This window comes from Pagrus pagrus (genome assembly GCF_965226575.1).
Source record: "Pagrus pagrus genome assembly, chromosome: 12".
Taxonomy (NCBI): domain Eukaryota; kingdom Metazoa; phylum Chordata; class Actinopteri; order Spariformes; family Sparidae; genus Pagrus; species Pagrus pagrus.
The window spans coordinates 23,735,729-23,749,238 of NC_140196.1; the positions used below are offsets into that span (position 1 = coordinate 23,735,729).

Here is a 13,510-nt window from a genome sequence, read left to right on the forward strand (position 1 = left end):
TACTCTGTATAGTATGGAGAGTGGTGAATTTTTTGTAAGCCTTTCCAAAACCAAAACACAAGCACAAATGCAAGGAATATATCTGACTAACTGTCCTCGCTATCTACAGTCGTATCCTATCCAAGTGTTACTTCCATGGCTATGGCTGACTACGTTTTGTGGGGATACAGGCTGCATAGTTGTTCCCTATTCTGGAGAAGCTAGCCCTGGCTACGCTATGCTAGCAGCAATGTTCCACAAATCTCAATCTAAACTCTTTCCTGCCTGTCCAAGTTCGCAAGCTAGCAGCAGGGAGTTATGTTATAATGTTCGGTCTCACGTTTTTGCTTTCAAACTTACTTTACTACCAAAGTTAACTCTACAGTTAAATATAAAAACAGTCTGTCTTTTACGTGGACCACCACAGGCTAGAACGTAATCTTTTTGTCAAATAAAATCTAGCCATCATGGTCATATACAGCCAAAGTCATGACGCTAGCGTCTGTTCCAGTAGCTTTGCTAAATTAAGGCAATGGGCGCTGTATTCACATCATTGTAACTTCATTTCGAAACTCAATACACAACGTTTCTTCTCAAGCAATTTATCCAACAATTGTAGCTGTAATCTCTGTTTTTCTCAGTCTTCTGTTATTAGGCTACACACAGCTACGTTTGGTAACTAGCTAACCCTTGACTCGCTCGTCAACTCACCTCTGTTAGCTAGCCATGAAGTGTTTTTGACAAAACTACTGTCTTTTTATTGGCATATAAAGCTAGCCACACTGCAGACTGTTAAGAAATGTTCCATGTCTGGATTTTTGTTAGCGTCTTAGAAATGTCAGCTAGATTTTAGTCCTTTAAAAAGATACCCGAAGTTCAGGGTTTACTTTGGCTCTCTATTAAAGACCCCTTTTACTGGGTCCTTATTTAAAAACAACGTAAAAAATTCAGCCAAAGACTGATGTCAAGGAGTCGACGTTAGCTTGATTAGTTAGCGAGACCCATTGTGACAAAACCGCCCCCGTTATCATTATAAACTGCACACTGTATGTGCAATTCGAGAATGGAAGCTTGACAGGCATAGCAAAACCATTGGGTGCTGGGCTTGGCAAATGATTAGTTTGCTTCTGCCCAGACACCAGCTATGATGAACAGACGCCAGGCTGCTGTGTGAATGATGCAAGAACAGAAACACACCAGAAACATTTGAAATGGACTCCAATGTTCGCTTCTTTCAACTGCCTCTCAAGCAGCTCACCAAACGCAACATCTCGAATGAAAAAACTTGCGATTACACTGATCCAATAGATCGTGATGCTTTTTTCTGCTTTTTATAATGGATAACAGTGCCTCAGTGCCCATAATACAAATGTAGGAACACACACACACACACACACACACACACACACACACACACACACACACAGACACACACATCTTTCCCTAGAGAACAATGGTAGTGTGCTCTGTGCATTTACTCATCTTTACCTTCTATTTACCCTCTTTCTGTCTTCCTCTGTGTTGGCTCATCCGTCTCTCTGCTCTGGTATTTTTGCCATAAATCTTCCCCCAAGCTGACAACGTCTCCATTAGAGAGACTCTTGGGGGATTTATCTTTGATTAGCTTAATCAATTTCTTCAGTGTACGATATCCAGGGATAAATGCCCGGTTGGTAAACTCCTCATGGGAAGAAAATACCATCATTTGTTATTGCTGTAAAAGGGTGGAAATATAGACTGTCTATTAATGCTACTTACCTCCATGGCTTTGGCTTTATTGGTTTACCATTGGATTACACAGGCTGTAATTACGCTTTTTGACAATGATGCACAAGAAGAAATCCACAAATGGAGCAAAATCTGCAGTGTACTAGCCAATCTACCTACCATGAAGCCAAACAGGATAGTGATTTTAGCCATGCCTGCAGTGGGGCCGCAGGGTCGGTCAGTCAGTTTGGTCCAGATGGAAACAGCTCGACAAACATTGTATGGATTATCATGAAACATTTTTTTTTTTCGAGCATAGAAAACCTGAAACCTGATGTTGCTGGTAATGTCTGCCCAGCAGGTTGACATATATGGTTTGAAGCAAAGTGTCTCAACATACAGTATGTTGGATGGATTGCCATAAATCTGGTCCAGACGTGTCCCCAGCAAATTACAATTGTATTATAGTTATTTGTTAATTTGTTAACTTCAGTTCATGACCAGATAATCACAACATAACATTTACATTACACTGTACAATCTGACAAAAGTGACTCTACTTACAAAAACATTGATAAAACAGAGTAAGTAAGAAAAGTGTAATAATTAAGTTGTTAAATTTTAAGTTGTTAAAACTTTTTAGCTCATACAACTTACATTTATTTTATTTTATGTAATAGTTTCCTGACTTTTTTAAAGTAAAGTCAACTTTTAAAATTTACAGTGTAGCCTCAGATGTCCTTTGTACGACGAAGCTAATGTTAGCAAGCTAACTGACCGACATGAATCACCCAATCGTCGTTATAAATTAAATGACGTGCCAAATAATTTCAGGTTTAATACACCTGTATTTTGAAGGATAGTGTAGATGCTCAACTGGACAAAAACTGATTCCAGAATAATCTGCCATGAGATTATTGAAAATCTTACAATCATAAATTGGTACAAAGAAAAAAGTGATCATCTACATACAGGGTGGTCGACATTCAGTAGGCTCAAGGCTGCAACTGCTGCCAAAGTTTCCCCTATTAAACACTGACGGTGATAAATACCAAGAGTACACTTTAAATGGTTTTCTGTGCGGTGTATTTTTTGGTTGATCATTGTTGATAAATTATGTAATTTAGTGCAGTAAAATAGATACACAGTAAGAAGTCCATGGGGATATTTTTATGGGCATGTGTTGTTTTGATGCAACAATTCTCAAAGCAAAATGAATAAGACTGTGAATGTAAGCGCTCACATTACTCTAGTAAAAATCACTTTCTGTCATATTTTGGCTCGCCACACTGAAGCTGGAGCTTGGCAAAACAAACTCGCTGAAGAAGAAAGACACAGTGCTGAACCGGATCCATTTAGTGATGCTTGACAAAAAAACTCCACTGAACAGAGATCAGACCACAGGCAGGTTATAGTTTCGCTGGACTTTGTGAGTGAATTTTTCATGCAGCACTGGCAGGCCGTCCCATTGTCTGAATCCCATTAATGTTTCAGACAGTGGGTGCAGAGTGACTGTGTGTGAGAGGGAGGGGAGACTGACAGCACAGTTTGACCTTGATCTGAACTGGTATTCACGGTCTACATGGTGCATAAATTCAAAACGTCACGGTCATCTCTAATTTCAGAGCGCTCGTAGTGCTCATTTAGTCTCATTCGTCAAATCTGAGGACACATTTCGCTGCTGACACAAACATCACCTTATCCTCCCCTATCTAATCCTCTGGAGGGCCTCCATCTCTCCATGTCCCTCAGCTCCTCCGTTTTATGTTTTGCTGTTTTGTTTTTGTCCAGATGGCATATCTCTGTTTGGATTATCTCCCTCTTACAGAGGGCCGCTGCTCTTACTATCTTTATGTATGTTTGTGCTCACCGCACGTGCACGACGCGCACGCGGCCGCCGCACGGCCTCATTTCTCTCCCGTCTTCTCGCCGCCTGATGTCTGCGAGGCCGTTTCAAAGCGACGACTGCGATAAAAGGGGCGAGGAGAAGAGGGGTGATGGAGGGAAGGGTGGATGTATGAAAGGGAGTCTCGGTTGTGAGGAGACGTGGGGTTGGGGGAGAGAGGGGCTTGTTTTGTTGTCCTTGAAAGAACCACTTTGAGTTTGCAGACGTTCAGACTGAGGATATTTTTGCTATACAGCGAGTGTTACATCAATGCATCGGTTCCTCCGTACTTCAGCGAGGTGATGTTTACCTCTTATAATCCGTCTCCATGTCTTTCCTTTGCCTGTGTGAAAGAGATTATTCTGTCGCTCTAATGAAAGACGATCCTCACCTGCCTATTCAGTCAGATTCTGAGTTTTTAGTGCCTATTCACAAATTAGCCAATAAATCACCTCCATTAACCGCTGCTGGTCCCGAGAGCAGTGTGTTTTGTCGGTGACCAGGGATGAACCCAGCTTCCAGCTAAAATAAAAGTCTAAATAGTGTCTCTTTACAAGAATCTAGTCCAGACAGCAGTGTAATCTGCCGTCACTTGACTCAGTATTTAATTTTTAAACATTTCCGATGTTGCCGCTGAGTCAAACCAATCGCTGTAATGTGAAAAGACTGCTCGTCAAGCCGAACCCTCCGATGACCCACATTCTTTCCACTCTTTCTTTACATGTTACTTTGATCTCTTTCTTTTGGTTTTTCAGTGCGAGACCCACAGCTCTCATTAAACCGCCATATAAAACCCCAGCAAAGCAGCGAGGCTGGCAAAGTGAACCAGCATCACAAAATAGCAGAGAGTCAAAGAAGATGATCTTTAAAGCTGAAGTGCCAGATATATTCCTCCAGAGTCCAGCTGAAGTAGGGCTAAAAGGAAGGGCCAGAAACATGACACACAAAGGATGCTAATGTTCAAGTCAGGGTTGTGGCCCAGGAAGTCGTTAACCCTACCTAATTAGTATACAAAAGATTGTAAAGAGATTGGCTCAGTGCACGGCAGCTTCGTATTTCCATTTCTTCTGACAGTTGTAGGATATTCAGGAAAGAGGAAGAAGTCATGGGTGAGTTAAAACAGCATTGCTTTAACCTCAGCTTCCCGTGTAAAGGAGTGACCCGCCCATCTATCCCAACATTGTCCATTGATCTTTGCTTACTTGCAGTTAAATAATTAATCAAGTCATCATGTAGTTATTGTACTTACTGTGACCAAAATCATGATCTTTTCCTAAACCTAACAAATAAGTCTATAGTCTTTTGATGCCTAAACCTACCTAAACTGCACCGTTTCACAATGTTAACAGAGTTACTTGGGACTTTTTTTTTTTAGGCGCTTTTTTCTGAGCGGCAGCACCTTTTGGTGACGTCACCATCGCTCTTTTTCTTTCTTCTGGCCTAGGCGTTAATATTCACTGTTGTCTCCTATGCATCATGTCATGCACACACATCCTTCTTGCTCTGATGTCCCGATGTCAAACATAAACAAACGGATAGTAAACAGCAGAGTCATTATCGATCATTCAGAAACCGTTGTCAAGGTATCCTCATAGAGATGAGACGCACGTGCAAGCGTTTTTTCTCTCAGTGCACAGACGCTTTATCCCAGGGTTTAGTCCCGTTTGCAACATTTTAATCGACATCTTCTCGATTAGAAGTGGCTTTATCAGAGAGAGTGATGTGAAGATTACAGGCGAATGTTGCTGTTTGAATATCCACAATCCTGAGTCTGTCCTCTCTGTTTCCTCTCAGCCGGGCACATAACGTACGATCTAGTTGGCTGTTTGTCTTTGTGGTGCGTTCAAGTGCAGCTTTTTTGAGACACAGGTGATGTGAGGCGACGCAACAGTCAGCCTTCATCTCGGCTGGTTCTTTGATGTCGGTTTGGTGCGTCTGGGTCCGAAGGGAAAGCGTACAGTCGGTGTGAAGTTCTCATAAGGACGTAACAACAGAGATGTGTGTGTGTGTGTGTGTGTGTGTGTGTGTGGAAGTGTAGAAACTACAGTCTGAGGTCAAATCTTGTTTACTTTGCTTTGTTTTGCAAGTGAAACAGAGGCAGCAAGTGTAAAATCTGCTCACATCGGTGCCTGCACATCGCTGTCGACTCAAGTTCGGCCTCAGCCTCGGTGTATACTTAATGACACGGGTGGAAGAGGGCGCGAGGGAGGCGAGGGGGGAATAATGAGAGATGCCCATACTCAGCATATTCTCTCCTTATGAAAAGAGAACAACCCAGGAGCTGCGATGTGGTCAGCGATATGGAAATGCCCCATCTCTGCTCCCGCGGCGCCTGACAAGGATGTTGTTATGTTGTCTCTGGACAGCCCACATGTATCCTCTCTGATATGTGAGCCTGACAGAGGAGGCTGACTGGGTATAACATCCTCCTTAAAGAACCCAGGGCTCAGAGTGCTGAAGTCATAAAGTCTATTTATGGCATGTACAGTGACACTTTTATTCTGCTATGTCTCACCTTCCCCCCCTTTGCTACATCTGTGCCCATCCTTTACACGACACACACACACACACACACACACACACACACACACACACACACACACACAGTGATGCACACACTGTCACACTGGGAACGTATTCATCATTTGCTCAATATGGCCGTGGCATGGCCCGGCTCCTCTGGGCTTTGATTAATATGCACTCTGGCTCAGTTTGCTTAGTCAACACTCTTTCTGTCTGTCCCCTCCCTCTGTCTGTCCGTCTGTCTCCTTCTGTCTCCCTCCTCTCCTCCTGCTTGCTCATTTCAATCTGCCATCTTGCCTGTCATCTCCTTTCAGCATCTCCCCCTCCTTGTCTTTGTGACTCATGTTTCTTCCTGTTTGTCTCCATGCCTCTCTCAGTCTGTCTGCCTCTTCTTCCCTCCCTTGTTTTCTGTCTCTCTGTCAGCAGACAGGTGAGTGACCTTTGGGTGAACCTCTCCCTCCTTTCCTCTCGCCTCACCTCCCCTCCGCTCCTCTCCTCTCATCTCGTCTCGCCTCCTCTCGTTTCCTCCTCTCTCCTCCTTGTTTGCTGTCCTCGTTTCTTCTCCCATCCTGTGCTCTTTGTCTGTTGTTTCCTTGTTTCCTCTCCTCTCTTCATCTCCTCTCCTTATTTCTTCTAATTTCCTGTCCTCTCCTCATCTCCTTGACTCCTCTCTTCTCCTCTCCTTTGCTTGCTTCTTTGTTCAATCGCATTGTTTCCTCTATTCTGGTCTCACGTCTGTTCCTCTCGCCTCCTCATTTCCTTACCCCAAATCCTCTCCTCTCCTTGTTTTCCTCTCCTTTTGTTGTTTCCTCTTGTTCTTCTCATTTCCTTCTCTCCTCTCATCTCCTTGACTTGACCTTTTCCTTTATACACTCCTCTTCTGTTGTTCCCTTGATTCTTGTCCACTCCTCTTCTCTCTTCATCTTGTTTCCTTTCCTTTCCTCTCCTTGTCTCCTCCTTTTCTTGTTGCCTTTTCTCTCATTTCCTTCTTTCCTCTCCTCATCACCTTTCATTGTTTCCTCTCCTCTCATTTTCTCATTTCCTCTCCTCATCACCTTGACTCCTCTATTCTCCTCTCCACTTCTCTCTTCTGTTGTTCCTGTTTCCTCTCCTCTCTTTGTTCCTCCTCTCCTTGTTTCCTTTCCTTTTGTCTCTTGTTTCGTCCTCTCTGCTCCTAATTTCCTTCCCCCATTTCCTCTCCTCTCCTTGCTCCATCTCCTTTTGTTGTTTCCTCTTCTCTTGTTTCCTTCTCTCCTCTCCTCATCTCCTCTCACTGTTTCCTCTCCTCTCATTTTCTCTCCTTTCCTTGTCCTCACAACTCTTCTCTGCTCTCCTCCTCCCTCTGTTTTCCGCCTCTCTCTCTCACATCTCCAATTTAATTTCCCAAACTCTCCTCTGACAGGTCATGAAGACTAAGTTCAATTCAATCAGCCGCGCAGGTATTAGGATAAGCCTTGTTGATCTGGTTTGGGATTTGTTTTTTGTCCTCCCTCCCTTACCTCACCCTCCATTAGGTGACACTGTTGTGGGTCAACAGCTGCTGTGCGGCTGCTTTATCACAACATGATCAAATCTGCCTCTGTTTTATGTAATACCTGTGTAACACCGGCACATTCATTAGGTTGATGCCTCCCAAATACAGCCACACAATAAAAAGAAGGATTAACAGGTTACAATGACCGTAGTTCAGATTATTAACAAGGTTTTAACTAGATTTAATAACCTGGCACGAGTATTTAGTAAATCACACTGATGTGTAGCTTATGAACTGCTGATTTTTTTTCTGTAGCTTCACATTGTCTCGATCAGCAGATGGAGTTTGCTCAGTCCTATGTCAATAGAACTATCGCCATGACAACAGAGCAAACTGGATGGAACATGTGGTGGGAAGCTTCGGGAAAGGGTTAGTGAGAGGACCTCGACTTAAGATGGTCATATCTAACCATACATGAACTAGGCTTGCCGCGGTACTCGGTGTTCCCGGTGTTACACGTTGAGCGGGCACACACGGTCGTTTTGCTTTTTTAATCGGTACTTAATTGTACGATGCCAGCAGCAGAGCAGCAGCACAGTGGAGCAGGAGTCACATTGTTGTCAAAAGCAAAAATGACGTGGCAATATTTTGGATTTAAACCCGATGCTAATAGGGAACCGGATAACGTTAATGAGGGAGAGAGAGTTGGTTACCTCACTGAGAAGTTGGAGGTGTGCAGCCTGTCACCAGATGCTCTTCATCGAACAGTTGCTCAGACATATTTAAAAATGAACTGCTGTCAAACAATGCCGAAAATGACAGTTTGTAGACACATTTTTGATGAGCGGTAGCTACACTCATTGAACACTTTGTATTTCCTGCGAGTATCCTACTTCAAAATAAAAGTCAACGTGTGTTTCGCCAGTTAAATGCTTTTTTTAGTAACAGTCAATTAACACAGCGCCCTACAGATAGGGCCTCTTAGAAAAAAATGATGTATATTGCCGGTGTTGTCTGATCTTATTAGTCAGTGGGGAAACTTAGACACTGCAGCAACCTTAACATGAACATATTGTTATTTTCCAAACTGGGTTTGCCGATTTCACACATCTCAGAACTCCCATCATGAAGTGTCAGTTGTCTACCCAGAAGTGACAACATCACAGTGGTGCCGTTTATTGTAAAACACAAAGGGCAACCAAACAACTGATGGACAGGTTTTACAGGAACATATTACCTGGACGTGAATAAACATGAACATAGTGAACTACCCATAGTAACCCTCCATTGCACTGCTCATGCATAAAACAGTAGGTACAGTGGGTCAAAGTTGGTGCATAACGGAACACAAATTTACATCTGACAGTGGGTTTTTATTTTAATGTTCACCTTGTCTCAAAGACAGCTTTAATTCTTTGTTTGCAATTCTGATTTGCAGCAGAAAATAATAAAATAATGGAAAAAAAAAACATCTTGTCTGCTCAGTAGATTATGTATGAGTATGTTTAATTTAAATAACATTCTCGTCTGCTTGGGCTTGTTTTTCCTGATATTATTCTTTAGTAAAGTTTTTAAGTGCTTATCTTTTATTTGCTTTGCTCTTGTTCTGTATTTTTAGCCTCTTGCAGGTAGATGTTGTACTTTCAGAGTATTATAGCGTACCTCAAATCAATTTTCTAAATAGACAAAGAATCAAGGTCAGTGTAGAAAAAAAGAAAATCTCTGAAACAAATGCAAAATCCGTCTATGGCTGCGACCTCTTCCAGCTGCCAACACTTTGATGTCATTTTAAATTCATGCAGTTTTAAGTTTTATACAGTTATGAATACTAATAACAAACCTCAGAAGCCTTCTCTGCACATAGCTGCTCACAAGATGCTGTCTCTGAGCAGTGCAGTGGCAATAGTAGAAAAGAAAATAGTATTTGAGCTGACAATGAATCCCATTTGTTGCAGAGTGATCTCTATCTGTCAGCTTTCCTTATCATCCAGGCTTGTTTGACCAGGAACAAACAGACGCTTTTAGCTGAGATACTGAGCCTTGTCAACAACACGTTGAGTCACCTGTCCTTATCCAGGGGAGTCACATCAAGATAGGCACCATTTTCCCATTCGTGTTGCAGCCAAGAGATTTGAGCTTAAACAACTCAGCTTGTGGCAACATTAACCCCATCCTGCCTTCACTGCCGCTCGCTCTGGCTCTTTGTTTTCATTTATAACTGTTGGTATGACCGATTTGCAAACGGAATACACAGAATGTTCATTTTACAAACATTACAAAGCAATACAGGGTAATTACTGTAGTTTAAATGGGGAAAGAAAGAATATTTGATGTTACATTAGAGAGGCGATGAAAATTGGTTAGAAAAATCCATAGAAAAACAAATCCTTGTCTCTGCTGTCAATGCTTGATTGAAAATCTGTTGATACCAAACTCCTATTATAAATCTGCATATTTTCACATACTACTTACACGCTCTTCATCAACGGATGACATTTGCTCAGTTGCAGATGCAGTATATGGTGGCGTGAGCTCTTGTGATCTTACCCGCAGCACTTTTCTTGACCTGTGTAAGTTGTACTTTTAGAAAACAAAGCCGATTCAAGGTCCATGTACTAGCCTTTTTAAAAATTTGCTCACAACTGAATCACGTGGTGCATATCAGGGGATGGAGGTTGCTCAGACATATGTAGACAGGTCTGTCTCCATGACAACTGAGCAAAATTAATTGAATTACAAAAAGTGTGATATGGTTGAAATCTCTGGGAAAAAAAGCTAGTTAGCCCCGTACCAAACAAGCACATATTGACATACTGTTGACTTAAAAATATAATGTTCCATATATAAAATACATTTTAATATATGGAAGGAATCCACGTATCTTTGACAATACATGCCAATTTATTGTCATTTTGCTTCAAGAATGAATGTAGTTTGATAATACAATGTTCATATATACTTATACTATTTAATTAATTAGATAATATGTTTTACAGAGAACATGTCCTTTTTTTTACAATATATTAAAAACTGCAATAATTGGTATATATGTCAATGTATAGAGTATATGTCATTTGATATATTCAATAATACACAAGTGCATTAATAAATACAAATTTCAATGTGTAAGAAGATGACAGCAGTTTAAAACATAAGCCTGTGTTACCTCTTCAGTGCAATATGTATTTACAAGGGGAAAATATTGTCATAACACTGTTTAAAGGGGCAATATGTAAGAATTTAAGTTGAACACGCTCAAAATTCTACAAAAATCATCAACACAATGTGAATAAATTACAGTTTGACATTATAATGTCTGTCCACTGAAGTTAGCATGTTAACCAGCTATGATATGCTGCCCCCTATGTGTTTTGAGTATGAATTTGACAGGTGGCCAATTCTTGCATATGGCACCTTTAATGGACACTAATAATGAAAAATAAAACATAGTATGATATTATGTATGGAAAATGCATTTCCACTCCACCAGAATAGACCTCAAACTGGGGATTGTTGTGTCAAACTACTATTTCCAAGGTCAACAGAGGACTATCTAATGGCTGATATCAATCATACAGAATGTAAACAAACGATGATACATCTATAGTTTGATTACAGACGTGTTTTTCTCTAGTATCCATTGTCATAAATCACAGTCCCCCCAAAAAACATTTCACTTATATTGATTGTTTCTCCTCCACTGTCACGGCTATCAGACAAGATTAAAAAGCCACAGTAAACAGAGAGCAGTGTCTCCTCCCCACAAAGTGAGATGCTGCAGATTGACTCCATTTGTCACAATTTGGTGCAGAACAAGTGGCAAATTAACAGTTAAGGAGTCGAACAGAGTCTCTCAAACAGCAGGGCGGGAGCTGTCGATGCAGAGGTATTACCTGCTGGTGATACACATCACGCGGCAGCTGGGTCGTAAACAAGCTGTCGATGGTTTGCTGGTTTGATCTTATGTCATTACATTTCAAACGGCTGCCACTAATTGCTTTTCCCAGATGCCACTGTGTGAAGCCTCAGTTATTTAAAATGTACGCCATACGACCATTTCTTAAATCTCCCTCTCTCTCACCAGAGGCCCAATCCAGCGCCATGATGTTCGACTGCGTCTACATGGAGCTCTCCGCCTCCCTGGACCACGGGACCAACGAGCTGTTGGAGGCCGCAGTCCGGGCTGCGAGGGGCGACTGCGTGGGCCCCGGCTGGACCGACGGCGACCCCGGTTCGGGCCGCAGGGAGAGCCTGACCAGCCGGGCGAAGCGCTTCCTGGCGGGGCTGGTACCGCGCTCGTACGGGCGAGACCGGGACCGTGATCGGGGCCGCTACAGGGAGATGAGCCGCCACCGGGGCAGCAAGATCCTCCGCCAGAAGTCCCGCTCCTGCCACGACCTCAGCGCACTGTGACACACACACGCAGGCAAAGAGACACACTTCCACACATGTACACACACAACAGATTGAAGGGGGAGGTGGAAGAGTTGGAGGAGGAGAAGAGGGTGAAAATGGAGGTGAGGAGGAGGAGCAGGTGATTAAAGAAGAGGAGGAGACTCACATGAGCGAGGTGGAAGGAGAGAAATGGTGGAGGGGAAAGGGAGGAAGCGGGAGCCTACATGAGCCTGGAACACAGCACTGAGGTTCTCCAACGAGGAGGCCGGGCTGCAGAGAAAAACAGACAAACACAGACGGAGGGAGAGCCGTGGCATTTTCCTGATGAGAGCAGGAGAGAGAAAATCAGTGACAGCGGATGGAGTCACTTCAAGATGCTAATTAGAAGCGGGAGGTGGGGGGGGGGTGTCACAAATAAACACACAACTAAGTAGCACGCACTGATTATGTAGAGACTGATAGCAATCTAATGTATAGCTATTGTAAACCCTGTTTTATAGCATGCTGAGTAGACGATCTAAGACTTGACCCTGTAGGTTCTACAGTTACATGATACTGACTGTGCCTCAGTGGCCGATAGCTAATGCACAATCTAGCTAGTGTGTCTAGCGATGCCATCTTGAAGGCAAAACCCTTTATTTATTAAAAAAAAAAGCTCCTTCTCTGTGCATTTTCTAAGCCACAGTCTTCACAACTGCGTCCACCTTTTGTGTCCAGTACCGGTTTACCGAAGTGTTTGATGATACCGCCACCGACTGCATTCGTTCATCTGTGATTTTTATACAAGGATACAAACATCAGCACCCAAGCCATATTCTCGCAGAAGGCTGCACGAGCTGTCAGCACAAGGAACCCTTTACCGTCAGATGTGGAGCGAAAGTAAACAAAAGGTCAAAGGGGCCATAAGGAATAAGACGTTAGCATCGACGACCAGACTGAACTTCTCTTCAATGAGGCTTCTGAGTCACAGAACACCGGGATGTTCTCGAAAGCACAGGAGGACAAACGAGAGAAAACCTAATCTACCTGTGGCTGTTTGATGTTTTTCATTTTTCTCTTTATACCCACCGGCATTATTATGTGTGTTAAGACTGGATTCTGTGGGGGCTGGCCACACAGGTGACCCAAATTAGAACGTTCTGGAAACGTTGTTCGGATATTTCGTCAAACGTACTGACACACGCTCACTCGTTTGTCACCGCACTCTTGTCTTTCCACCGAGAATAAATTCATTTTTGTTTGACATCCTGAATGTGTGTCTTGTCCTTTTTTTTTCATGAAATGAATGTGTCAGCACAGTCGTTACTAGTTTGAGGGACGGCGCGACAGGTCATCGGATGACTCACATTAGCTCCAGACAGACTGTGAGACGGCCTCTCAGGACAGTTGTTCCATTTAGGTCCAAGCAGCAAGAAAGATTCAATGTCGACGCTCTGCGGCTGAAACTAAATCTCAGGATGAGAATAGATCAGATCAGGGAGAATATGATCCAAGACAAAGCAATATATAACTGTCCAGACTTTAAGATTCATGCAGATCACATGACG

General features: G+C 42.8%; 1 protein-coding gene across 1 annotated transcript in view; it reads left to right on the top strand.

Moving 5' to 3' along the window:
- The window catches only part of rem2 (RAS (RAD and GEM)-like GTP binding 2), a 32,412-nt gene extending 19,197 nt beyond the window's left edge, over positions 1 to 13,215 (top strand). Inside the window, exon 5 of the mRNA XM_084369091.1 lies at positions 11,653 to 13,215. Coding sequence (XP_084225217.1) covers positions 11,653 to 11,981 — 329 coding nt within the window. The 3' untranslated portion in view covers positions 11,982 to 13,215. The remainder of the gene's footprint in view (positions 1 to 11,652) is intronic.
- Positions 13,216 to 13,510: the final 295 nt, after the last annotated feature.